The 23,874-nt window shown below is 35.5% G+C and overlaps 4 protein-coding genes across 5 annotated transcripts; 1 reads left to right on the top strand and 3 right to left on the bottom strand.

Moving 5' to 3' along the window:
* Positions 1–655: 655 nt before the first annotated feature.
* LOC140887676 ((-)-isopiperitenone reductase-like) lies at positions 656–2,645 on the top strand. The gene is made up of 5 exons (XM_073295095.1): positions 656–737; positions 1,102–1,351; positions 1,442–1,543; positions 1,704–1,880; positions 2,017–2,645. The coding sequence occupies exons 1-5, from the start codon at positions 703–705 to the stop codon at positions 2,392–2,394; spliced, it is 942 nt and encodes a 313-aa protein (XP_073151196.1). The 5' UTR covers positions 656–702; the 3' UTR covers positions 2,395–2,645.
* A 101-nt stretch (positions 2,646–2,746) lies between these two features.
* On the bottom strand, positions 2,747–5,918 carry LOC140887675 (bifunctional protein FolD 4, chloroplastic-like). Of its 2 annotated transcripts, XR_012151965.1 has the most exons (6): positions 5,665–5,918; positions 4,294–4,619; positions 3,929–4,165; positions 3,670–3,837; positions 3,226–3,581; positions 2,747–3,057 (listed from the first exon to the last, which is right to left on the bottom strand). XR_012151965.1 is itself a non-coding variant. In XM_073295094.1 (5 exons), the coding sequence occupies exons 1-5, from the start codon at positions 5,873–5,875 to the stop codon at positions 3,321–3,323; spliced, it is 1,203 nt and encodes a 400-aa protein (XP_073151195.1). In that variant the 5' UTR covers positions 5,876–5,918; the 3' UTR covers positions 2,747–3,320. The 2 variants fall into 2 exon arrangements, 1 of the variants encoding a protein (XP_073151195.1); XM_073295094.1 differs by having other exon boundaries at positions 2,747–3,581.
* A 1,092-nt stretch (positions 5,919–7,010) lies between these two features.
* Positions 7,011–8,668, bottom strand: LOC140891158 (LIM domain-containing protein PLIM2b-like). The gene is made up of 5 exons (XM_073299498.1): positions 8,333–8,668; positions 8,068–8,167; positions 7,921–7,946; positions 7,673–7,762; positions 7,011–7,375 (listed from the first exon to the last, which is right to left on the bottom strand). The coding sequence occupies exons 1-5, from the start codon at positions 8,471–8,473 to the stop codon at positions 7,067–7,069; spliced, it is 666 nt and encodes a 221-aa protein (XP_073155599.1). The 5' UTR covers positions 8,474–8,668; the 3' UTR covers positions 7,011–7,066.
* A 3,605-nt stretch (positions 8,669–12,273) lies between these two features.
* On the bottom strand, positions 12,274–16,973 carry LOC140887974 (uncharacterized). The gene is made up of 13 exons (XM_073295624.1): positions 16,838–16,973; positions 16,503–16,704; positions 16,205–16,279; positions 15,941–16,042; positions 15,825–15,856; positions 15,578–15,691; positions 15,352–15,466; positions 15,047–15,237; positions 14,785–14,901; positions 14,363–14,443; positions 13,915–14,147; positions 13,509–13,548; positions 12,274–13,008 (listed from the first exon to the last, which is right to left on the bottom strand). Exons 1-13 carry the CDS (start codon positions 16,889–16,891, stop codon positions 12,421–12,423), a joined length of 1,944 nt encoding a protein of 647 aa, XP_073151725.1. The 5' UTR covers positions 16,892–16,973; the 3' UTR covers positions 12,274–12,420.
* Positions 16,974–23,874: the final 6,901 nt, after the last annotated feature.

The following is a 23,874-nucleotide window of genomic DNA, read 5'->3' on the forward strand; positions in this document are numbered from 1 at the left end:
TGTCAGCTAGGAAAACTCAAATTTCCATAATATATAACTCCTTTAGATATGATGGGGGCTGAAATAGGGGGAAAAGAAGAAGAAGGAAATTTAACTTCCCATAAATTAATGGATATCATCACATTTTCTCCAACCTTTTAATTTATAATTCCAATATTCCATTGGGGGTTCCATTAGTTATTTAGTTACTCTCAATAATATTTTATTAGAATAAGGTCCAAAAAGTTATCGAGAATAAAAAAGAACAAGGTCCAAAATGGCGGTTTGTATTACTGTATATATGTAGTGGTGGGTTCCTTCACTTCATTTTTATAAATAGTTTAAGACACCTTAGATAATAAAAAAATATTTTTTCCCTCAAATTACAAGATATTTTACTTTTACTTAACAAAAAATATCATTAAACTTATTTTAATAAATTTGCATCTTATCGTGTGGATACAAAATCTTTCTATATATATCTTTATCTTTTTTGGAATTTTTAGTTAAATAATCATGTATTAACACAAAACTTTTTAATATGTATACACGTTCGAAGAAAAACTAGTCAATGCTTACATGGATGTTCATGATAGGTGCTCATTATATCAAAACTCTCGATATATTATATATATATATAAGTTCACGTTTGGTAACATTGTCATTGTACGTTGAGCAAAGGGAAGGAAGTGATCTACCTCTACATCTCCACACCATTTGCAAATGGCTGAACAAACGCTAAACCTCCAGACAAAGAGGTACCGATTTCTTTCAAAAAATTTCTCTCTTGATTTCCTTATACACCATCAGTTTTATGATACATTAATTTCTATATATACTCATATTACTAAAGTATATATATATATGGATACTATTAATTATTGTGATTTACTTAAAATCTAATATTTATATATATCTTCAATTCAATACTCAAAAGTTAACAAATACATGAAAGGATTTCGTTCCTCATCAACGGAAAAACATATTGTACTCTCGATGTTATATATGGATCGATTCGACTCGTTTATTTTACTTGTAGCTAGCAAGCAGGCATCGTATTAATTAGTATCATATATACAATATTAATGAAACTAGGAAGATATTTGGAATGAGTGTGCGCAGGTATGCAGTCGTGAGTGGTGCAAATAAAGGGATTGGGTTTGAAATTTGCAAGCAATTGGCTTCAAGAGGAATACATGTGATATTAACATCTAGGGATACCAAGAGAGGCATTGAAGCTAAAGAAAAGCTTGAGAGACACCATGGTGTTTCCAATAATGTTGTTTTTCATCAGCTAGATGTTGTCGACCCTGTCAGCATCGCCGCCCTCGTTGATTTCGTCGAAACGAACTATGGGAAGCTTGATATTTTGGTATCATCACTACTAGCTAGCTACTTCTTTGTTTGGATACATTTTTCGAATTATTTCATAAATGTTTTTTTTTTTTTGGAGTATATGCAGGTGAATAATGCAGGTGTTGGTGGGATAGGTATAGATGGAGACTCTCTAATTATTTCACAGCTCGTGGAAGGAGACATTGCTTCTGTTTTCTCCCACGGAGAGGTAATTGTGTACACTGAATGCAACATCCATCGTGCATTGCATATGGTCCTTTGCATATATGTATATACATGACATCAATGAATGGGAATTAATATATATATAAATATTAAGTTTGTATGTTTTCTTGAAATGTAAATGAGATTAGTTGATTCTGATACAGCCAGAGGCAGTTGAGCTGAAAAATGGGAAATTTATAGAGAGTTTTGGGGATGCAAAACATTGCATTCAAACCAACTATTATGGTCCAAAAAGGGTGACAGAAGCTCTGATTCCCCTACTACAACTCTCTCATTCACCAAGAATTGTCAATGTGTCTTCCATTATGGGGAATTTAAGGGTAAACATCACTGGCCCATTCTAATATTTACAATTTAATCATTCGGCTAATTACCATATGCAAACGTAAAACCATTTATATTGATGCTCAAAGTGACTTCATTTTGTTTTTTTTTTCTTATTGATATGTATTATAGCTTTTACCCAATGAATGGGCTAAAGGGATACTAAGCAATGCAGAAACCTTGACAGAAGAGAAAATAGACCAAGTCATCCAAGAATTCCTCAAGAGTTTCGAAGAGGGTTCGCTGGAAACAAACCGATGGCCTACTCAACTTGCAGCATACAAAATTTCGAAAGCATCCTTGTCTGCATACACAAGAATCATGGCCAAAAAATTCCCAACTTTCTGCATCAACTGTGCATGTCCCGGATTTGTTCGAACAGATATGACTTGCAATCAGGGTCCTTTATCTGTCGAAGAAGGAGCTGAAGTCATGGTGAACCTGGCTTTGTTGGCTGATGGAGGGCCGTCGGGATCCTTCTTTTATCGGAACGAGGCGTCGTTCTTTTAGTACTAGCTAGCTGCAGCCATGCTTGTGATTACTGGATGGAGTCTAGTATATAATACTATTCTTCATGGGAAGAGTTCCCAGTGAACTAATTCTTACGAATGGAAAGAGTCTCTTGACTCTGCATGTTTTTTTGTTTTTGTTCGTGGATTAAAAATTTCTCATTTATATATAAGGAATAAATGAATGAACACACTTGTTCCCCGATGTTTCGTTTTCCTTTCATTCTCAAGAAACCCTAAATAAACACAGACGAATTGGAAGGAGGAAAATATACTCGAAAATGTGTCCATCGAGGTTCCTTATTGAGCCTTTGTGGGCAAGATAATGAAATTTTTGAAGTAATCGTGCTCAATGATCCAACACCTCTTTTGCATACACACGTGAATAATTATTGAACGTACAAAAGGCAAGCACAAATGATTTTTATGATAACTTAGTAAATGCAAATCAAACCTATTATTAATTTGTTTTAAGGGGATTGGAGAGGTTGATATGTACTCTAGATTCGATCTTGGAGTTCAAATCACATGCGTAGAAATGCATTCTCATAAGATACACGGCGCTGCACATGCCAATTTCATCTCCATTTTCTGTCCTCTCGTTCCCATTTCCTTTCTCCATTTGTTGCCGGTTGTACAAAGATTATGCGCCTCAAATCCGAACCTGGATTGTATGTATGTTTCAGCCATGGATTTCAGCAACTATGCACAGCCAAAAATCTGTAAGCTGCTTGAGAACAGATACAGAATACCACGACACCGGTCTTCTGAATGATAAACATAAGCCGAATTGCTATCCATATTAAAATCACCAGTTTGTTGGTTGTTTTACCAGGGTTTAATGGTTGTCACCAATTCCTTCTTTTTTCTTTTTTCCGGTTAAACATGACCAACGCTGTGACGAGGGGTTTGGTGAATCCCTACCTCTCACCAATTCTTTGTTCCTCCAGTTTTGCTGCTTTTTTCAGACCACAGAGTGCTCCAGTTCTTGACAGCTTTGCCAGGTCTGGTCCCGTTTTGGAAACATTGATTAGCTCTCTTGGCAGAGATAAGTGTATTTGAGAGAAGCATTGCTATGGTCATTGGTCCAACTCCACCTGGAACTGGGGTGATAGCAGAAGCAATTTTGCTTGCTTCCTCAAAACAAACATCTCCAACCATTCGATAGCCTCGTGGGCTAGTATCATCCTGCCACGTGTGAAGGTACAACAATCTTTACAATTCAACTACAGGGTGGAAGTGGGATTAGTAAGACGACCAGTAAAAGGCTTCTCACCTTAATGGGATTAATTCCAACATCAATGACAACCGAACCAGGCTTGATCCAGCTACCTCTAACCATGTTTGGCTGACCCACAGCTGAGATTATAATATCAGCTTCTCTAGTGAGCTCCTCGGGATTTTTTGTTCCTGGCTGAACGACAGTGACCGTGGCATATTCCCTCTACCAGACCAAGCAATATATTTAGGAATCATTATCAAATCACATCTATAGAAATATTGTTTATGGTTTAATGTATCAAGAAAGCACATACTTGCAGAAGAAGAGCAGCAGGCAATCCCACGATATTACTCCTGCCAATTACGACAGCCCTCTTTCCCTCGATAGAAACACCGTATCTATGCAACAACTCAATGCATCCCTTGGGTGTACATGGAACAAATAAAGGTTCTCTATCTAACATCGCTAAAAGACCGATGTTTAGTGGGTTTAGTCCATCCACGTCCTTTTCAATACGAACAGCATTTAAGATAATCTGCTCATTCATATGCTGGAGAGACACATTAAGACGTTTAGAAAGACCATCGTGATTTATTTAGTGTTTAAAAATCCACAATCACATTCTTGTATCACAAGAATTTCACAAAGAACAAAGGACTCTAATTTTTAGAGGCTTACGGAAGGCAAAGGCAACTGCACAAGGATACCATGGACTGAAGGATCATTATTGAACCCTGAGATATGTTTAAGCACTTCTTGTTCTGAGGAGTCTTCAGGCAAGTGCACATTATAAGAATTGATTCCTACAGCTTCACAAGCTATCTTCTTGTTTTCTACGTAAGTTGCAGAATCTTTCCGGCTCCCAACAAGAATGACTCCCAATCCAGGAACAACCCCTGAAGATCCCTTCATCTTTGATATTTCAGTCGCTATTTCGTCTCTGATGTCTCTGGCCACTGAACTTCCATCAATAATCTTAGAGGATGCTTCTGTGACCACTGAAGCTGTGGAAGATTTTCTTTGAATTAGAAGTTTCAAAAAGAACAATTGACGCAAGAACTTTTTATGCTCCTAACTTAGAGTTTCTAAAAGCACATGGGATGTGTTAATAGGCCAAAGGCGCAGAGAGATGGGGTCGTACACCCAATGGCATGCCAAAACCAAATGAAACATGCCTCTTGATTGTGAAGCACAAGATTTAGAACACTTTATCTTTCAAGACAGTTTTAAATTCAGGGAAGGTGATATGCAAGGAAACATCATCCAAAAATTAATGAACAAAAATTTCTATAGTTGCTCAATAGTTTGCACAAACAAACGTCAATACTTTTTACATCCACACTCTGCTATGTACATGCCGCTTTGTGCCTCCAGTGACCACAATCTCAAAAAAAGAGAAGACAAAAAAAGAGAGGCAAGTGACTAAATCCATGCACAAATCTCCGTGCTGGCAGTACAAATTGCAATTACCAAACTCCAAATCCAATTTAGGAGAGAACCGCTAGGCTAAAAACCACAAGCAGTACCCCAACCCAAAAGGCTGGTCGTCCAGATGGAAGAACCAACGAAGCTTATTAAAAAATAACCACACTATAAGACCGAAAACAGAAGCCGAGACCTAAGAAGCACTAAATATGCTTACTTCAGTACACGTACATCTTCACTTCGAAACACAAACCAGTCACACTCCAAGAGGCAGTTGAGTTATTATTCAAGAAACTAACTAATTCAAGCGACACAACCAAACTAAAGATCCGATTTTTAGTAAAATCGCCCATTCCATTTCACGCACATTCCAACCAAAAGCTCCTTCCCGATCGACAGAAACATGCGAAAGTAAGTTAATTAATTGATAGCTCGCAATTCTTGATGTAAATATCAACCTCTTGAATCCCCACATAAAAGATCGCAAATTACTAAATGAAAACACCAATATAGCAAGTGAATAAATAAGGAATCACATAAATTTGCATGGATGATGGATCATGAATTAGAAGTACTAAAAAATAAAAGAGAGAGAGAGAGAGAGAGAGAGAGAGGATGAGGTACTGGCATCCGTCTCGAAACTTCTACTGGTGGAAGCCAAAGGGAATCGAATATTATCCACAAGAAAAACTCTGTGCAACCCACGATAGCACCCGTGGACGGAGAAACGTGTGGTTATGCTGACCACCGCGGCGGCGAAGGCCGTCTTACGACCGAGGTTTCCGTACATGCCGCCGCAGCTCCACGTTTGGCCTTTCGCAAATGATTTGAACATCGGCAGTCATTTGGCAAATTTGCTTTTAAATCCTCAAATTCAAATTAACTTTACTTTCAGCACCAGAAAAAAAATATATCTTTTGCACTCACATATATAGAAATTAATGATACTATTTATTTTATTTTATTTTTGGATGAAACGTCTGTCTGCCAAACCCCGCTTTCAACGCCGTTTTCTTAAAAAAAAAAAAAAAAAGTATCGTACTTTCAATATTTTTCATTGATTTTCACCGGTGAAATGACAAGTAGACCTAAGATAAGAAGTGCATAAATATTTTTTTTTGGATAACTTATTTATTAAAAGAAGTTGCATGCAAATTTGAGTTTTTTTTAAATATTTAAAGTAAATTTGTCCAAATTTTATTTCTCTATAGTTATAATAATCCTTTTTCCTTTCGGAAAAAAACTATAAAATTTTTTATTTGAGATGATTATAATTAGGGGTGATCAAGTTTTTTTCAAAAACCGCCCGAACTGCCTGCCTCGAACTGCCGTATCTCAATTTTCAAAATAACCGCGGTTTAAAAAAAAAAAAAAAAAACCGCACCGCCATGTCGGTTCGGTTATAATATTTTGGTAAAACCGAACCGCCCCGAACCGTGATATATAATTTTATTTATTTAGGGTTCTAATTAGCGTGAGGCTTGAGAAATAATAGGCAAAATTTCTTAAATTTATTGTTAATAGGCAATAGGTAAAATTTCTTAAATTTATTGTTAATAGGCAATAGGCATTATTGTTTTACTTTAATTATGCTTATATTTTTATTACTTATACAGTTGTAGGTTTTGATTTTTTTTCTCCGGCAGATGGAGTTTTAGAGCAATATCACATATCTAGTGATTAAAGTTTAAAAGTAACAAATGGTTGGGATGTTTCGAACTAAATTTGTTATTTTTTTTGAAGAAAAAAAAATAAAATATAACCGAACCGCAATTGACAATTCGGTTTTAATTTCTTCTAAAAAACCGTCAAATCGCACCGTGATCACCCTTAATTATAATAATATTAATAGTGTAATGCGTTATGCGTGTCTGAAATGGACAATAAGCTATGATAAATTACTAGTAGTTTTCATCAATCAAAGTATGAATTTTCACACAAAAAATAGCATTTTACAGGTAATCGAGAAATATAAACTAAATAAATATTATAAATATATCTATAAAATTTTTTGAATCAAGAATTTTTAAGATTGTTCCTGAGGCTTCTCATGTTCTGGATCGGGACCACCATCCTCCTCGCCTTCATTCAGCTGCTCGTGTTCTTCGGCGTCGTCCACGTTCCCGGTGGGTTCGACCGGCTCCACGGCACTTTTCTTGTTAGTGGCTGCGTCGAGCACATGTTGGTAATTTCCCTTCTCCATGAAGAGTTGCTGGAAATGGACCTTGCAATACAGGATGCCATCCAAAGCAGCATACGACGAGTGCGTGAGGTGACAACCCCCATGAGCACATTTGAAGCATGATTTGTGGAATGATTCTCCTTCCATAGTCATCTATTTGCACAATATAAATAATAATCACGTGGTTAATCAAGTCGTAATTCCGAAGATCGTCGATGTGACAGCAAGTGTATCATCCACTGAAGTAAATTTTCTCATATATCAACACCATTAAATTATGCGGGTCTCTCATATTTTTAATATAAGTTGACATCATGTGTTGATGATCTAATGGTTTAAATTTCACCATATCATCGGGGCTGAATACTGATAGACTGATAGTATAGGAGGGAAAAATTCCAATCTTATATTATCTAACTATGTTATAGTAAATAGTTGAAAATGTCAAACCTTTTCAAATGGGTACACGGTTTTGTGACAAGCAGGGCATTTGTCTTGGGTTCCAGAGAACATGGCAGAGACCTTGGTTGGTGCCTTTGCCTGCATGAATTCAATCACCATATAATAAATTTTTTTTTCTCATCACTAGCCCAAATTGTGGGCGTAAAATATGACTCAAACCAAGAAAAATGTTTAACTTATAATGATTATTTTATTTTTATACATTAGACTAATCATATCAAGTGTTAGGAACATACCGTGGAATTGTCCTTGTCCGACTTTGCTGTGTGAATACCCATGAATGGCGCAAGTAAAAACAGAAAATGAAGAGTCGTTATTTGGAAAATGAGACCCAAATAAATTTTTAAAAAAAAGAGAGAGACAAAGAAACTATATATCTTTACCATTCTGGAAGTTCTTGCTAAAATTTCCAGACTCTTTGAAGAGTTGTTCAAAGTGAGGCTTGCAATATAGGACTCCATCCATTGACGAATAGTTACTCATCTGTCATTCAAGCAATGCCATCATCAATATAAAAAGTTCGAATTTTCATTCCATAAATCCCAAGATTTAATTCTTTTTAACGCACCAATATATATAATAAAACATGAAACTTGTATCTTGGAAGTTTAATTAAGAATGGGAAAGAAAAAAAAATATATTGTATACCACAAGAGTCCCTTTACAATGGCTGCATTTGAAGCAAGATTTATGAAAAGTTACGCCATCTGCTGATAACAAATCGACAAAGTAAACAGTCTTGTCACAGGCCTTGCACTTATCCAATGTTCCTGTAAACGACGAAGACATCTCCTTTTTCTCTTCTGCTATATACTTGATATTTTTCTCTCAGAAGAACAATTCTAAATTACATTCCGCCATTGATACCCATAAAAATTATATAATCTGTTTTGGGGAAATGGTAACAGGGAGAATTGTTAACTACTTTTTCTTCTGATTTTTCAATTTGGAATGGGTGGAAATTGAAGTTTGAGCATATTCATCATGACACGTGATTGGAGATCCCATTGTTGTGAAGGAATGTAAGGATTATTGAATGATGTGAGAATCCAAATAAAGTGGAGAAAAAATAGGCTGATGACCCAAAAAAATACAAGAAATGTGAAATATATATATATTTATATATATATAAAAAAATAATAAATAACTCTTTCTAAAAGTTATTTATGTGTGATATGGTGAGAAGAAATATTATAAAAAAAATCATTAATATAATTAAAATTTTATTCTACTCAAATTCTAATAATAATTTCAATAATTAATAACCATTTAATTATATACATAACATGATAAGGAGGTATGAGGAAAATAAATCATTTTACATTAATCATTTCCATCTACTTTAAGTAATATCAATAATATCAAGTTATAACTAATAATTATGTAGATGTATAAAGTTAGTCATATACTATTACAATATAAGTGGAATCAAAAAATAAATTATTTTCATATAGTTTCTTTGTTATTAAAAATACATTGTGTCAATTTGTCTCTTATTTAATTATAAAAATTCACCTTCAATGAATTGTTTTGAATCATTTTTTATGAATTTAAGAAAATAAAATTTAAAACACATGAGTATATATCAAAGTGTTTTTTTAAAAAAAATCTAATAGAAAAATAAAATTTGGTTACGACACACTTATAAGAAAATTTGAAAACAATGATACGTCAAAATTAATAGATATTTGATAATAAAAATACATTGGACATATAACATTTTATTGAAACATAATTCTTAGGAAAATTTTAAAACAATTAACATAAAAATATTAGGCTGGAAAATAAAAATACGTATTCATTAAAATTATTAAATATAATATATATTTATTTTATTATAATTATAAAAGTGTAAATAGAATGACTAAGTTTTTCATTGTGAATTTTTTTATTTTGCCCTTAGATTGTGTATTTCGATTAATTATATGGAGTTCTACGTAATACTTTAAAGATATAAAAACTGATATATATAAAGTGAATACATGTTTGAAAAATAAAATATTTTCACTGAAATTATTAAAAGAAAATCATGTATATGTAATAATATCTTTAAAAGTGTGAATAGAAAGAAAAAAATTAATTAGAAAAGAAACTTTTTGCTGATACACATAAACATTTAGTGGAAAATAAGTGAAAAAAATTAAGGAAAAACATAATATAAAATTTATAGATAATTTGGAATTAAACAAATTTAAATGTTATAAATTACATTTATCAATATAAATAATCAAAAATAAATATGAAAAAGTACAAAAATTTTGCAATTTTGGTTCGTTAATTTTTGCACGTTATGATTTGGAGCTATATTTTCATATGAGATAATTGCATATATACCCCATGTGAAATCGCGAGATTATTAAAAATCCTTTATGAAAAACGAATTATCTATTAACTCCTTGTGTTTTCAAATCTTGAGCACATACATCCTCATGTTTTCAAATTTGAGCATTCATCCCCTTATCCGTATGTGTTTTCATGGGTGTTTATGTTCAAAATTTGAAAACTAATGGACTTCAGTTATAGATGGTTTTGAGCGATATCAAAATGTTATAATTAAATGTATTAATATAAATAAGACAATGATAATTATTGATCGAAGAGAGCATCATCTTTGTTATTACTAGAAATATAATACATCTCAAAATTATTTTGTATAAATTATTGATCATCATTTAATTAACTAATTAGGACAAATAATAGAGCAAAAAAATAAAACTCTTGTGATTGTACATGCTTTTGGTTTTATAAACATCATATTATATTTATAAAATTAACCATGTGTACTATTGTAGTACAAGTGCAATCAATGAATAAAACATTTTGATATAATTTATTTATTATTAAAGTTATTAACCTCATTTCGTAATACTATAATAAAAAAATAACTAATAAATCATTTAAAACTTTTTAACAAAAATTACACTACTACAAAAGTTGTGTTATATATATATATATAACATCACCAAATATTTATATATATTATTAAGAATAAAGTTCAAATTTCATATGATAATAAAAGCACACTATACTAGATAAAAATACTATGCTATTTTTTTTATCATCAAAGACAATGAATAAGTTTCAAATTTAATATATATATATATATATATATATATATATGAGAGTTTTATTAAAATTATTAACTCTATTTCTCACCATCACAATAAAAATACTAATATTTTTTAGCAATATTTACACTTATAAAAAATTTGTGTCAAACATATATATACAAAAAAAAAAATATTTGATAATATAAAAAAATTGTGTCCAAATATTGTTTGTGAAATTTTATATTATATATTATACATTTCCTATCAATAATTAATTTTGAGATGATAATTGATTATAAATGAAAATTTTAATACACCTTCATTGCTCATAATGCAATAAATTTCTCCTTAAGTTTGACTAAAATCCTAATCCTTTTTTTGACCTTGTTTTTTACGGATCAGTTCATGCTGCCCTTAGGGCTTGCTACCCCAAGGCAGCATGAACGATCCAGATCAATCTGCAGATCAAATGATTTGATCTGCAGATTGATTCTAGCCATTCGATCTGCCCTTGGGTAGCAACCCTAAGGGCAGCATCGATCGAACCGTTTTTTACATCATTTTTTCATAATTGCACATATATGTTTTTTTTTATCCAAAGACAAATTGAGGGCAAAGTTATAAATTCACGATGAAAAAACTTTGCCTCATTCATATTTTCACATTTTTATAGAGTAAAATGTATTTTGGTACATAAACTATTGGTAAAATGTCATATTGGTACACAAACTATTGAAAATGACTTAATTGGTACATGATCCAAATAAAAGGTCAATTTTACCCTTAATATGAATTAATATTATATTAATTAGTTTAAAAATATCATATTTATTAAAAATTAATATATATATATATATATTAATAAAACCACAAACTCAATAAATAAATCATATGCATGTAGGACTAAAAATACTCATTAGTAAATTATTTATATTCTTAAAATTTAAATAATATATAATGAAATGATATTTTTTCTATCAATATAAATAATTATCCATTTAAAAAAATTGATATAAATTATATATTAATAAAACCACAAAGTCAATAAATAAATCATATGCATGTAAGACTAAAATATATTTAATAACGATAAAATATAATTAAATAAATATTTATTTATTAATATTTAATTCAAGTGCGAGTAAAAGTATAAATTTATAAATTATTAAATCAAGTGGAAAAATTTTGGGTTATTAGAACTACGTAAATCGAGACAATGAGTGAAATTTTTTCTTTGAAATTTTTTTTTGAAATTTGTTTTTTCATGATCTAGTATTTAATGTTGAAAATTTTTGTATCAAATATTGAAAAACTAAAATGGTGAATATATTTGTTTCAATCATTTAAACACAAGATCAACAGACTCCGGTGATCTATATTTTTATCATAACAATATATTACAATATTTGTTGTATAATTTGACTTGAAAATTGTTTATCATTATATATATATATATATATTTATTTATTTTTAATAAATATGACATTTTAAAATTAATCAATATAATATTAATTTAATTTAAGGGTAAAATTGATCTTTTATTTGGATCATGTACCAATTAAGCCATTTTCAATAGTTCGTGTACCAATATGACATTTTACCGATATTTCATGTACCAAAATACATTTTACTCCATTTTTATAGTAAAAATAGAAATAGAATTAAAATGGAAGTCCAAACCCCGTATCATGGAGGCAACACAACCTTCTGGCTTAGTATGATATCAGATATGGTCTTTCCATGTCTATCAATTCTTCTCGAGCAATTAACGCCTCCATCCAGAATGTTACGTACCACCACATTTAGCGAACAAATCCCTTTCACTTCGTAGATCTCCACCTTCACATTTTCATCGGCCCACTTGTCTCTTCTATCTATATCATCTTGTTCCAGAAAAGAAGACGGATTTAGAAGAGCCGAGACGGCTTTCCTTACCCATGTTTGGGTCACGATAGCCTTTAGCCTCTCGATGTCAGGTAGAAAATGCGGGATTATGGAGAAGTTGAGATCATTTCCTTTGTCACCGGCCCTGCAATGAGCTATGTTGTACAGAGGAATCATTATGCCAGATGGGGCAGCAGAGAGCTGAGGTTCTGTATATGAAGATTCTTTGCTCGAATTGCATGTGGTTCCTTTTTCAATACATTGCAAGTTTGGTTCATTGTAAGCATGCTTCTGCATTGCACGTGATGAGATACAGGTTTTCTGATCGGTTGAGTTGATTGTGTCGTTGCTGGCCGCTCCTATCTGCCAGTGGACATGTTTACGATCTACCTGTGTGACCAAAATAACGTATTTAGCTGATTCTATGTTGATGATGCTACCTACTAGAAACATGTGAGTGTTCATGAAAATGACGAGCTTATATCGCAAGCAAACGCAGATGTGATATATCTGAGGGTCCACAACCTCCCCTACAACACTATCCAAGTGGTTTCACAACATCCCCTATGTTAGCCTGCTGGGGAGTATCATGGCAAATGCTATCTTCAATGGGTTCCGTAGACAATAAACTATGTTTATCACTGTTGTTTTTAATATTTTCAAATCACGGGGGAAAGCAGCATAAAATAAATTATAATAGGTAGACCACTGAAAGTAGAAGTCCAAGGATGTAAAGGAGCAGATACTTCTGAATCAGATAACTGAATCCAGTAGTTTCATAGTTATATCGAATTTTTTTTTTAAAAAAAGGGGACAAAAAAGGAAAAAGTTAAATCGAACACATGCAAGCCACCAAAGATGATGCTCTGCATAGAGAAAAGGAAAAGTACCAGTCCTTTTTCGAGAAAATTTTCTTTTCTGCATCCAGTGCTGCATTAAGAAAATGACAGTACGGGCATAAAAAATTATAAATACTATTTTTAGAAATTAAGATATCAAATTCAAAGTAAAAATTAGACCGCGACAATCAAGTATGCAACAGCATATGCCTGCAGCTTTGACTCCACATAAATCATTTCACAACTAACATTCTGCGGAAACAAACTTCCTACATCTTAGTAATGATTAGATATACATGGCTTTTAGATTATAGATTTTATTCTGAATCTGTATCAAAATTTACAACCAAGCGAGGCAGTTTCATCTCAATAAACAGCTAGAAATGATAAAAAAATCCAGTTCAAACCAATTTTCTGATAAAAATTTGTGATTATGTAATTATATCTTGAAAATGACCTGATGCCACCGCCACCAGCGGGGCCATTGGTGTACAAAGCCATAAACTCCTTTGTAAACTGAACTGCATGTTCCTCGTTTTCAAACACGCCATCCATCCGAAATCTAATATCGTTAATGTTCTTTGGCAATGTATCATCAATGCATGACGCTTTCAGGCTATCCAGACCAATAATATATGAAAAAATGCGGCTGCTTAAGCCAGGATATATTTCATCAATCCAAGCCCTAACCTGATGCAAAAGGTTAAATAATCATATTAGGTGGAGTTTGTATAAATTGTGTCCAACTGATTAAGAACCAAAATGGAATTAAAAGTCAATGTCTTTGCCTCCACAACATGCCAGATAATAAATGCATTCATGAAGTAGATTTGGCAGTAAAATATTTCATTTATTCTTTTGAAATAGAAGAATATGGCTATGTAAATTGCTAGGAAACGTTTTACCAGAAATTCAGCAGCTTTAGCACGTTGTATAGATTCATGACCTCCATACGATATTTCTCCCCAACCTTTCCACCCACAATCCTGCAAACAGTACAGGTATGACATAAGAAAGAAAATAACAATGGTTTATTCTGCATAAGTATCGGACATAAGCACCAAGAAAGACACTTGCACGGAGATTTTTATCCAGATCGAACAAGAGATGTTCCTAAAAACTGTTGTGACAGAGACAAACTTCTTAATACCCCTCCCACCTAAATTAGATAGCTAAAATGTTAATCAAATAGAGTAAACGTACTGTACGGTGAATGCAGATTTTTAAAATCAAACAAACACCAAGATACAGTGCTATGTGTGTGCATGAGGAACCAACTTGTCTCATTGTCTGTACACCTTTTGTTGGGAGACACGGGGAAGATTACCTTTGATCCCAGGCACAACAATTTTTCAGGTACTGGTTCAAAAGAAGGCTTTGCTCCTGAGCAGAGGACTTTGCTATCAGACAATGGATGAAATGTAACATTTCGAAGATCTATAATCTGTTAATAGGAAAAAGGATCTCTATTATATAAAAAAAAAATAAAAAAAAATAATAATAAAAAAAAAAAAAAGGATCTCTATTATTATTTATTCCATCCATTCACCAGGTTTTAGAAAAAAAATAAAATGGGCAACTAAAATTACCACATCTGGAGTTATATAAGCACTTGGATCTCCAATTTCATATAGAAGCTGTTCAGCACAAGTGCAAAAATTTATAACCCCACCAGTGCCCTCTGCCTTTGCTACAGACACAGTCCCATCAAAAGTAACTTCCGCAAATGGAAGAGATAAGTCAAGCAAATTTTGGAGAGACATGTTTCTGTATTTATCGCCTGGAACAGAACATATACACCAATCTTTTGTCAAACCATGTTTTCAGTGATCAAAAGCTTAATGGTGCACCTGAATATTTACATCACCTACACGGAACCAAAGCATAAGGTCACCTGGATGCATATAATAACCCCCGGTGAGTTGACAACCACATTCCAGCAGGTGGCCTGCCAAAGAACCTTGTGCCAGGAGCTGCAACTCATTCCAGTTCCATCCTAATTCAAACACCTGATCGAAACGAAAAGCCATTTATCAAGTCAAAGTTTGTGAACCAAATGAGAAAGAACTCTTTCACACTGAAGAACATTGAATATATAGGAGAGAGCTATAAATCCATACCATTGGACCTAAGAATAAAGAGGCATCCGCAACACGAGAAGTAATTATTACATCCGGTGTCTTCCTTTCGAGGCATTCAACTAAAGGAGCTGCTCCAAGATAGACACTGACATCCTACATGGATCAGCATTCAGCAGCAGGCAAAAACTGAAACAGAGTTCACAGGCTCCACATTGCAAGTTCACGTCAGATAAAATGATACAACCATACCCTTGAGAGACACAACTAATGAGTTCAAAAATCTTACCCTATCAACGTATTTCAGGTGATCATCCAGGCCTGGATGCATCCAAAGGGATATAATTAAGTCTAATTTTGTTTGACGGAGATTGATTTACATCTTCTGCAAACATTAAATAATACCTATATTCGAAACAGATGATTGATAAGCCAGGCCAGCACTTATATTTATCCCCAACTTGCTAGCAATGTTCAAAACCTCTTGCTGAGCACCATATGGATCCTCTTCTCATGGGTAAGAAAAAAAATATGATAATAAATTTAGACAATCAAGAGAAGTTCCAATGCATTGAATGTTGTTAATATAATAACGATGAGGAAAGCCAAAAGTAGGGAGTGGGATGCTTCCCATTGATGAAAATTATAGATTGCTCTCTCTGTACTCACTTGCACCCATATTGGTGATAATGCAGACTCCTCGTTCCACAGCCAGAGGTAGAAGCAACTGCATCCACTCGGAAACTGGAAATTGACAACTTTCAGCAAATATACGATAAAATAAAATAAAGGTTTAAGCTTTTGCTGAGTGCATCATATCAAATAACACAAGGAAAGACATGCATATATCGACCGTGATTTCCTATGGCTCCATTTGAACAACACGAGGTTCAAGATCAGTAACATAGTGTCACGTCCATCAGTAACCATTATTCACGAGGAATTAAAGGAACATAAAATTACACACTTCGGGGATCGTAGCCCTTGCTACCAAGTTGCATCCCGCTGTAACGCTCGGCAAGCGTTCTCTCCGCCAAGCATTCGAGTACTAAATAGTCCAGCTCTCTCACTCTCTGGAGCAATCTCAATGCGGCAATCGGTCTATCGCCTCCAAAACCAGCTCCACATCCGATCGTAACCTTTTCTTTTCGCCTCTGCGGGGCCACTCTCTGCAAGCAAATTAAACGCAATAATCGAATCAAAACTCGATAAACGAGCTAAAACAGATGCTGGATTCTCTCATTTGTTTGGCACTTTTCAATTATTTGGCAATTGAATGAATGAATAAAGAGTGAAACCAACCAGCTTGATCACACAGTCGTGCGTTTCCGGGATTGCGCCGCCCAATTCTTCCATCGAAGCTTTTTCGTGCACGGAAAGGACTGAAACTGAATTGTGGGGGAAGAACTTGTTTACATTGTAAAAGATGATTATCAAATCAAAGTAATCAAACTAATAACATTTTTATATTGCTTTCAATTCATTATAAAGACTCATGTTATTTATATTTATATCTATTTATATATTTATATATACAAGCCACCGTCACATACACGATACGTGTCCAATAAATATATAATGTGGTAAAAACTCCAACTTGATAAAGTGCAGGTAGAGGAAATTTTAATTTGACAGTGAAGAAAAAATGGAAGAGAAAAAAGGAGATTAGAAGAAAAACCGAGGAAAAAGTGGGAGTAAATGAGACACGATAGTTTTTTTTTGGGGAGTGTGGGGTATAATCAGAAAATTTAAAAAAATTTATCATGACACAAAAAACAGTTTTTCTAGGATACTCATACTTATTAATATAACTAGGCTCCGTTTGGACGTGTTTTTAGAAAATGTTTTTAGTGTTTTATTAGTATAAAAATTTAAAATCTGTGTTTGGGATAAAATTTTTGAATTTTTTTTTAAAAATATTTTCTAAAAATGGTTCTTGAAGTGTTCTTCAAGAACACTTTTTAGAAAACATTTTCTAGGTGTTTTTTTTTGTTTTTAAAAAAACACGCGGATCTTTTAGACCCGTAAAGTGAACAAATCGGGTCAGACGCCCTAAATGGGTCACTCTGTAAAATCATTTCTCATTCGAACCCTAATTGTCTCTCCCCAACCTGCCGATGCCCTCTCCACCGATGAACAGAGCTTGATTGCTACTAGAGATTTTGGGTTCGTTTCTTTTGATTCGTTTTTCAGTGCTCTGTTTTTCTTCGATCTCTGTTTTTCTTGTGTGAGATTTTAACATCTAGTTTGTTTCTGGAAATGTAAGCGGCAACTTCGACAGGGCGTAGGGGGGACGCATAGGAGGAAGAACACATCGAGCCATTCTGAGGTCATGCCGAGGTTGAATCTGAGATGAATTCACACTTAAGCTCGTACACTTTATGCTTAAAACATGATTAACATTCGAGTCGGATCAAGCTTTGTTGTGCTGCTTCTTGTAATGTTGTGATCTTTGGGTTTGGAGTTTGCTAAGGATAGTACTGTTGGGGTGTGAGGGGGAAGTTTCGTGAGATCTAAAGATTTGGATCTTTCTAAGCTAATTTTTTTAATTCTTGAATATGCATACATTTTGATTCGAAGGTCTCACTCTAGAGGCGTACAATTTTATGCGTTAAACATGATTAACTTATCATTTTGCATACCCACATGGACATAGTATCAGATTTTACAAGATGAGCAGTAGATCATCTTGTAAAAAATGCACATGTGCTTATCTCCATAGCAAAGGTCCAAATCGACTATTTAAGAATTTTTTGTATTTTTGGTTTTCCAAAATGTGGTAAATGGTAGGAAGTGCCATAAAATCGGTTTATTTTGCCATCTCGATGTTATATTTTCAAGAAAAAGAAAGCTTTATGGTGTGTTTTATGTTGAAGTAATGAATGCATATACGGTTGGATTGTACGTATAAGCAAATGTTGTATTTTTTTTATAGAAGATTTTGTAACACCCGGTATTTTTAATTACATAAATCCGCCTGCATAATTAAGATATTTAATTATTTAAATTTATGATTTATGGGTTAAATAATTATGTGAATTATTTGTGCATGATTTAATTTATTTTTTAAGCATTTAACCCATAATTAGTAATTTTTATGATTTTTTTTAGTATTTTAATTATTTGATCGCGTAGACGGGACCGTGGACGGACGAGATGACAACTTTCCACCCAAATTATTTTATGAGCCTTTTTAGAGCCTTAAAATATTATTTTGAGTTTTATTATCTCAAAATTTTAAGTATTTAATTTTATTTAATTTTAGGGGTCATTTTTATCCAAAATTAGCCAAAATTATGATTTTTAATTATCTTTAAAACTCCCCTAAATTTTAATTTCGGGATTTTATAAATGTTAATCTAATTTTCTGATTTGAACTTTTATTTAGAATGTTTAAATTTATATTATACTTTCCTAGTATTATTAATTAACCTAAAACCTATTTCCTTAATTATTAAAACCTAAATTTCTACCCAAACCCTCCCCCTTAGCCGATCATTCCACTCTTCAGCCGCCTCCCCCACAGAAAAACCTCACCATCTTCGACCTGGCAAGCTCCAAGGTGACTCCATAGCCATTTTTCTTCGAAGCTTCAAGTTGCTCGTCGTCCCGTCATCCCGGAAGTCGTCTCACGCTCGTTTCTCTTCGTCCTACGGTGAAAGGCATGTTCCTTTCTTAAATTTTTCTCTATATCAGTATGTATATCCGACTGATAAGGTAGGCATCCGAATTGGTTTAAGAAATTTTCAGAAAAAAAAAAAAAAAAAATGGTTTCTTTATTGATGTAGTGCCTTGTGATTCGATTTTGATGCATATCTCACGTTTTTTCTTCTCCATGGTTTGGTTAGACTGATGGCTGGCTTCCCTGGGGTGCGAGTGGGTGGTCTGGGTTCGGTTGGCTCGAGTGGTTCGAGCCAAACGAACCCAGGAGGTCGCCTTGTTCATCATAGACTTCGGCCGAGCACAGCTAGGGTTAGGGGTTCAGAGGCTTCGGGTTCACTGTTCAGTCGTGCATGGGGCTGGGGCTAGGCATGGGTTAGCTCCGCCCGGACGTGGGCTACGTCCGGGTGGCGGCGCTCCGGCCAGGGCGGCCGGAGCCGGCCGGCAGCAGGCCAAGAGGGCCTGCTGCTCACGGCCGAGAGGCTTAAGGGAGAGGGGTTCGGGAATTTGGGTCCTGCAGCGATCCGGGTCGGGTTATGGGACTTGGGTCGGGTCGGTTAGGTAGTGGGTCGGGTCAGTGAGTTCGGGTCCGAGTTTGGTGGGCCGGGCTCGAGTAGTTTATTTTAAAGTATTTTACAAATTTATGTGTTTTTGAGTCAAATAAATTGAAATAAAATTATTTGGACTCCCAAATAATTTTATTTGGTCTTTTAAAATTTTAATTAAGTTAGTCCACTAATTTCGTGGGCTTTTGAGCCCATAAAAATTATTGGGCCAGTCTTTGGGTTTTTGGGCCCAATGGGCCAGTTTAAGTGTTATTGGGCTTAGTGTAATTTTAATGGGCTTTATTAATTTAATTGGGCTTAGAATAATTATTTGGGCTTAAAGTTTGAAATAATGGGCTTAAGTATGTTAATGGGCCAGTTTTAAGTTAATGGGCTTGAGTGTAGGGCCAGCAGTCCAGGACCATCCATGAGAAAATTTGCATGTGTCCTGATTATATATTTAATTATTTTTATGCATTTGAGTTATTTTAATATTTATATGTTAATAAGAAATTAAATTAAATATATATGATGGACACACATTTTATTCAAGTACATGCATTCATGAAATAATATTTTATGCATGATTTAATGTTTAAGTTGAGCAATAAAAAAAATATTTTATGTTGGAAGTTGAAGTAGTGTGACAATTTAAGGGGGATTCGTCCCCATATGATTGAAGGGCAGTTTACTGCCAATTTAAGAGGTGATTCGTCACCGGCCACGTACGTAGGTTTCCACGCTGATCAGTATTTAATGTATGATTTAAGGTTACACTACGGATACAACCATGCTATGTTAGAAAATAAATTGCTCAATAATGTTATGTATTATGTTATGTATTATGTTTATTTAAGTAAGTTACGTTATGTAATTTTTAAGCATGCTCATTCATGTATATGTATGTATTAGTATTAAATTGGTTTAAATTATTTTAAACCCTTGTTATGTTAGCATGTTGGGCCTCTAGGCTCACTACACTGGTATGGTGCAGGTGAGTACGTTGAGGATGACATTGTACCCACCGGAGGCGAGGACGTATGAGCATGCATGCAGTGGCCCCGTGACCGTGAAATATTCTGAGTCACTATGCATGTTATTATTTTTGTCAGTATGATACAGTTTGTTTATTTTACAGCAGTTGGGAGTCTCGAATATTTTATTTAATATTTTCAGTGCATGCACACTTTTTATTCATTTTATTTATGCAGTATATTTTTAATTATAGGGTCGACTCAGATATTTATTTATTTTAAAGAATGCATTTGATTTAAGTATTTATTATTTTATTTATTTAGTTATTTTTAAATCTTTTTCTGTGCATATATGTATGGGCATATATGTACATATTTTAATTAGTAGTAAAAAAAAAAAAAAAAAAAAATTTTCCGCATATTTATTTATTATAGAGTTAGGGTCGTTTCAGTTGGTATCAGAGCACGGTCCTCGGAGGGGTCATTACTGCTATGCGAGCTCAGAAATCCACGCTACCGGTCTGTAAGTTTTAAATGTTTATAGCATGATTTAAATTTCTAGAATTTAAGTTGCCTTAATTTTTAAACACTTAGTTATGCAAGGCGATTTACGTAAATAAATATGTGGTGGTGCAGAATGCCTCCCAGACCAGTGAACCGACGTGGGGGACCTCCACCTCCACCTCCACCGCCACCTCAGCAGCACCCCATGACAGCACTGGAGCAGGCCAGTGCCACGATGATGGCGGGTATTACTGCCTTGCTGGAGCAGCAGGCAGCCCGTCCCAGACTGTCCCACGAGGAGGACGTCGCCGAGAGGTTCCAGAAGAAGGGGCCTAAGGAGTTTTTGGGGACCACCGATCCGTTGGTGGCTGAGGGATGGATTCGCTCACTTGAGTCCATCTTTGACTATATGGGGATCACAGACGCCGACAGGGTGAGCTGTGCTACTTACATGATGCGAGGCGATGCAGCCTCATGGTGGGAAGGTGCAGTACGAGGAGTCCATCTACCTACTCTGACATGGGCTGAGTTCAGGCGTATCTTCTACGCCAAATATTTCACTGAGGATGTGCGCAGTCGCATGATCCGAGAGTTCATGAGTCTCCGTCAGGGGGACAGATCTGTGGTGGAGTACATAAGCCAGTTTGAGAGGGGCTGTCGTTTTGTGCCCATGATTGCTGATAGTCCGCAGGAGAAGCTGCGACAGTTTGTTGAGGGCCTGAAGGCTGAGATCAGGCATGACGTGCGCATGGCAGACGTGTTTACATATGAGTCTGCAGTCAGCAGGGCTTTGCGTTCTGAGGAGGGTCGGAGAGCGATCCAAGAGAGAGCAGCAGGGTAAGAGGCAGTTTGTGCAGACAGGGTATCAGCGACCATCTTCGCAGCCACCTGCGAAGAAGCAGTATACAGGGCCGGCTAAGGGCCCGAATCAGCAGCAGAGGCCACAGCAGCAGAGGCCGCAGCAGCAGCAGAGGGGCGGGGCCCCTAATGCCATAGCTCATCCCACTTGCCCGAAGTGCCAGAAGATGCATTCGGGACCTTGCCTATTGGGAGCAGGAGTTTGCTTCCACTGCAGAGAGCCGGGGCATCAGATTGCTAACTGCCCCAGGAAGAAGAACACCGCTGGTAGGGTGTTCGTGATGCAGGCTGAGGAGGTCGATCCTGACACCTCCTTGATCACCGGTACATCCTATCCCTAGTATTTTCATAAATTCTCCTTTGGTTAAAGATTTAGTATTTAATTTGAAATTCTTGTTATTTGGGTCATTTAACTGCATGTTAGGATAGGAAGCATGTTTTACTTGTGATTAGAATTAAGAACTTGTAGTGACTCGTTTGGGAAAATTAGAAGTGGTATGAAACTGTTGGGAATTTTCTGCGTGCAGGGAGGATTCTAGTTGGAGGCAACTCCACGTTTGCGTTGCTAGATTCAGGGGCTACGCATTCGTTTATCTCCCTGGAGTTTATCAGGCGGGTAGGCATCACACCTGAGAGTAGTGACAGCGGGTATGATGTTACTATGCCGTCAGGGCAGATTATGTCTACCTCGAAGGTTATTCGAGGACTGGAGTTAGAGCTGCAGGGACACTCCATTCGAGCAGATGTAGTAGTCTTGCCTTTGAGTGGTTTTGATCTTATTTTGGGTATGGACTGGTTGACAGTCAATGGAGCTTCGATTGATTTTCGTCGGAGATCAGTGTCAGTGAGACCTGCAGTAGGCGACCCGTTCACTTTTCATGCATCTCAGAGCAGTGATTTTCCTCAGGTGATATCTCTTATTCAGGCGAGGAAGTTGTTGAGACGGGGTTGCCAGGGGTTTCTAGCGAGTATTGTCACGACCACAGAGCCATCTAGCAGATCATTATCAGAGATAGAGGTGGTTCGTGACTTTCCGGATGTCTTTCCGGAGGATGTTGCTGGAATTCCACCAGTGAGAGAGGTGGAGTTCAGTATCGATTTAGTGCCAGACACCGTGCCTATCTCTAAGGCACCGTACAGGCTTGCTCCTACCGAGATGAAAGAGTTGAAGGAGCAGATTCAGGAGTTATTAGAGAAAGGCTTTGTTCGACCTAGCTTTTCTCCTTGGGGAGCTCCGGTGTTGTTTGTGAAGAAGAAGGATGGCAGTATGAGACTGTGCATCGATTACCGAGAGCTTAACAGAGTCACAGTGAAGAACAAGTATCCACTGCCGAGGATAGAGGACTTGTTTGACCAGTTGCAGGGAGCTTCAGTGTTCTCCAAGATCGATCTGCGATCTGGGTACCATCAGTTGCGTGTTAGGGATGCAGATGTGTCCAAGACTGCTTTCCGGACACGATATGGGCATTACGAGTTCTTGGTGATGCCATTTGGGTTGACCAATGCTCCAGCGGTTTTCATGGATCTCATGAACCGAGTCTTTCAGCCATATCTGGATCAGTTCATCATAGTCTTTATTGATGATATTTTGATCTATTCTAGGAGCATCGAGGAGCATAGACAGCACCTTCAGACCGCATTGCAGACTTTGAGGGAGCATCGGTTGTATGCCAAGTTCAGCAAGTGCGAGTTTTGGCTTGAGCAGGTGGCATTTCTTGGCCACATTATTTCGAGAGACGGAGTTGCAGTCGATCAGTCTAAGGTGGAGGCAGTGCAGAATTGGGGCATTCCGAAGAAT

Source organism: Henckelia pumila, chromosome 3, assembly GCF_033568475.1.
Source record: "Henckelia pumila isolate YLH828 chromosome 3, ASM3356847v2, whole genome shotgun sequence".
NCBI lineage: Eukaryota > Viridiplantae > Streptophyta > Magnoliopsida > Lamiales > Gesneriaceae > Henckelia > Henckelia pumila.

Bases quoted from the DNA above. Each gene is read 5' to 3' on its own strand.
- LOC140887676 (XM_073295095.1), top strand. From the start codon at position 703: ATGGCTGAACAAACGCTAAACCTCCAGACAAAGAG. The intron at 1,352-1,441 runs GTATCATCACTA...GAGTATATGCAG, and splicing joins ATGGGAAGCTTGATATTTTG to GTGAATAATGCAGGTGTTGG. The intron at 1,544-1,703 runs GTAATTGTGTAC...ATTCTGATACAG, and splicing joins CTGTTTTCTCCCACGGAGAG to CCAGAGGCAGTTGAGCTGAA.
- LOC140887675 (XM_073295094.1), bottom strand. From the start codon at position 5,875: ATGTTCAAATCATTTGCGAAAGGCCAAACGTGGAGCTGCGGCGGCATG. The intron at 4,166-4,293 runs GTAAGCCTCTAA...GTGTCTCTCCAG, and splicing joins TGCAGTTGCCTTTGCCTTCC to CATATGAATGAGCAGATTAT. The intron at 3,838-3,928 runs GTATGTGCTTTC...TTGGTCTGGTAG, and splicing joins CTGCTGCTCTTCTTCTGCAA to AGGGAATATGCCACGGTCAC.
- LOC140891158 (XM_073299498.1), bottom strand. From the start codon at position 8,473: ATGTCTTCGTCGTTTACAGGAACATTGGATAAGTGCAAGGCCTGTGAC. The intron at 8,168-8,332 runs GTATACAATATA...CTTGAATGACAG, and splicing joins ATTGTAAAGGGACTCTTGTG to ATGAGTAACTATTCGTCAAT. The intron at 7,376-7,672 runs GTTTGACATTTT...TTGTGCAAATAG, and splicing joins CCGTGTACCCATTTGAAAAG to ATGACTATGGAAGGAGAATC.
- LOC140887974 (XM_073295624.1), bottom strand. From the start codon at position 16,891: ATGGAAGAATTGGGCGGCGCAATCCCGGAAACGCACGACTGTGTGATC. The intron at 14,148-14,362 runs GTAAAACGTTTC...CTTTTGCATCAG, and splicing joins CTAAAGCTGCTGAATTTCTG to GTTAGGGCTTGGATTGATGA. The intron at 13,549-13,914 runs GTCATTTTCAAG...TTCTTAATGCAG, and splicing joins GCTGGTGGCGGTGGCATCAG to CACTGGATGCAGAAAAGAAA.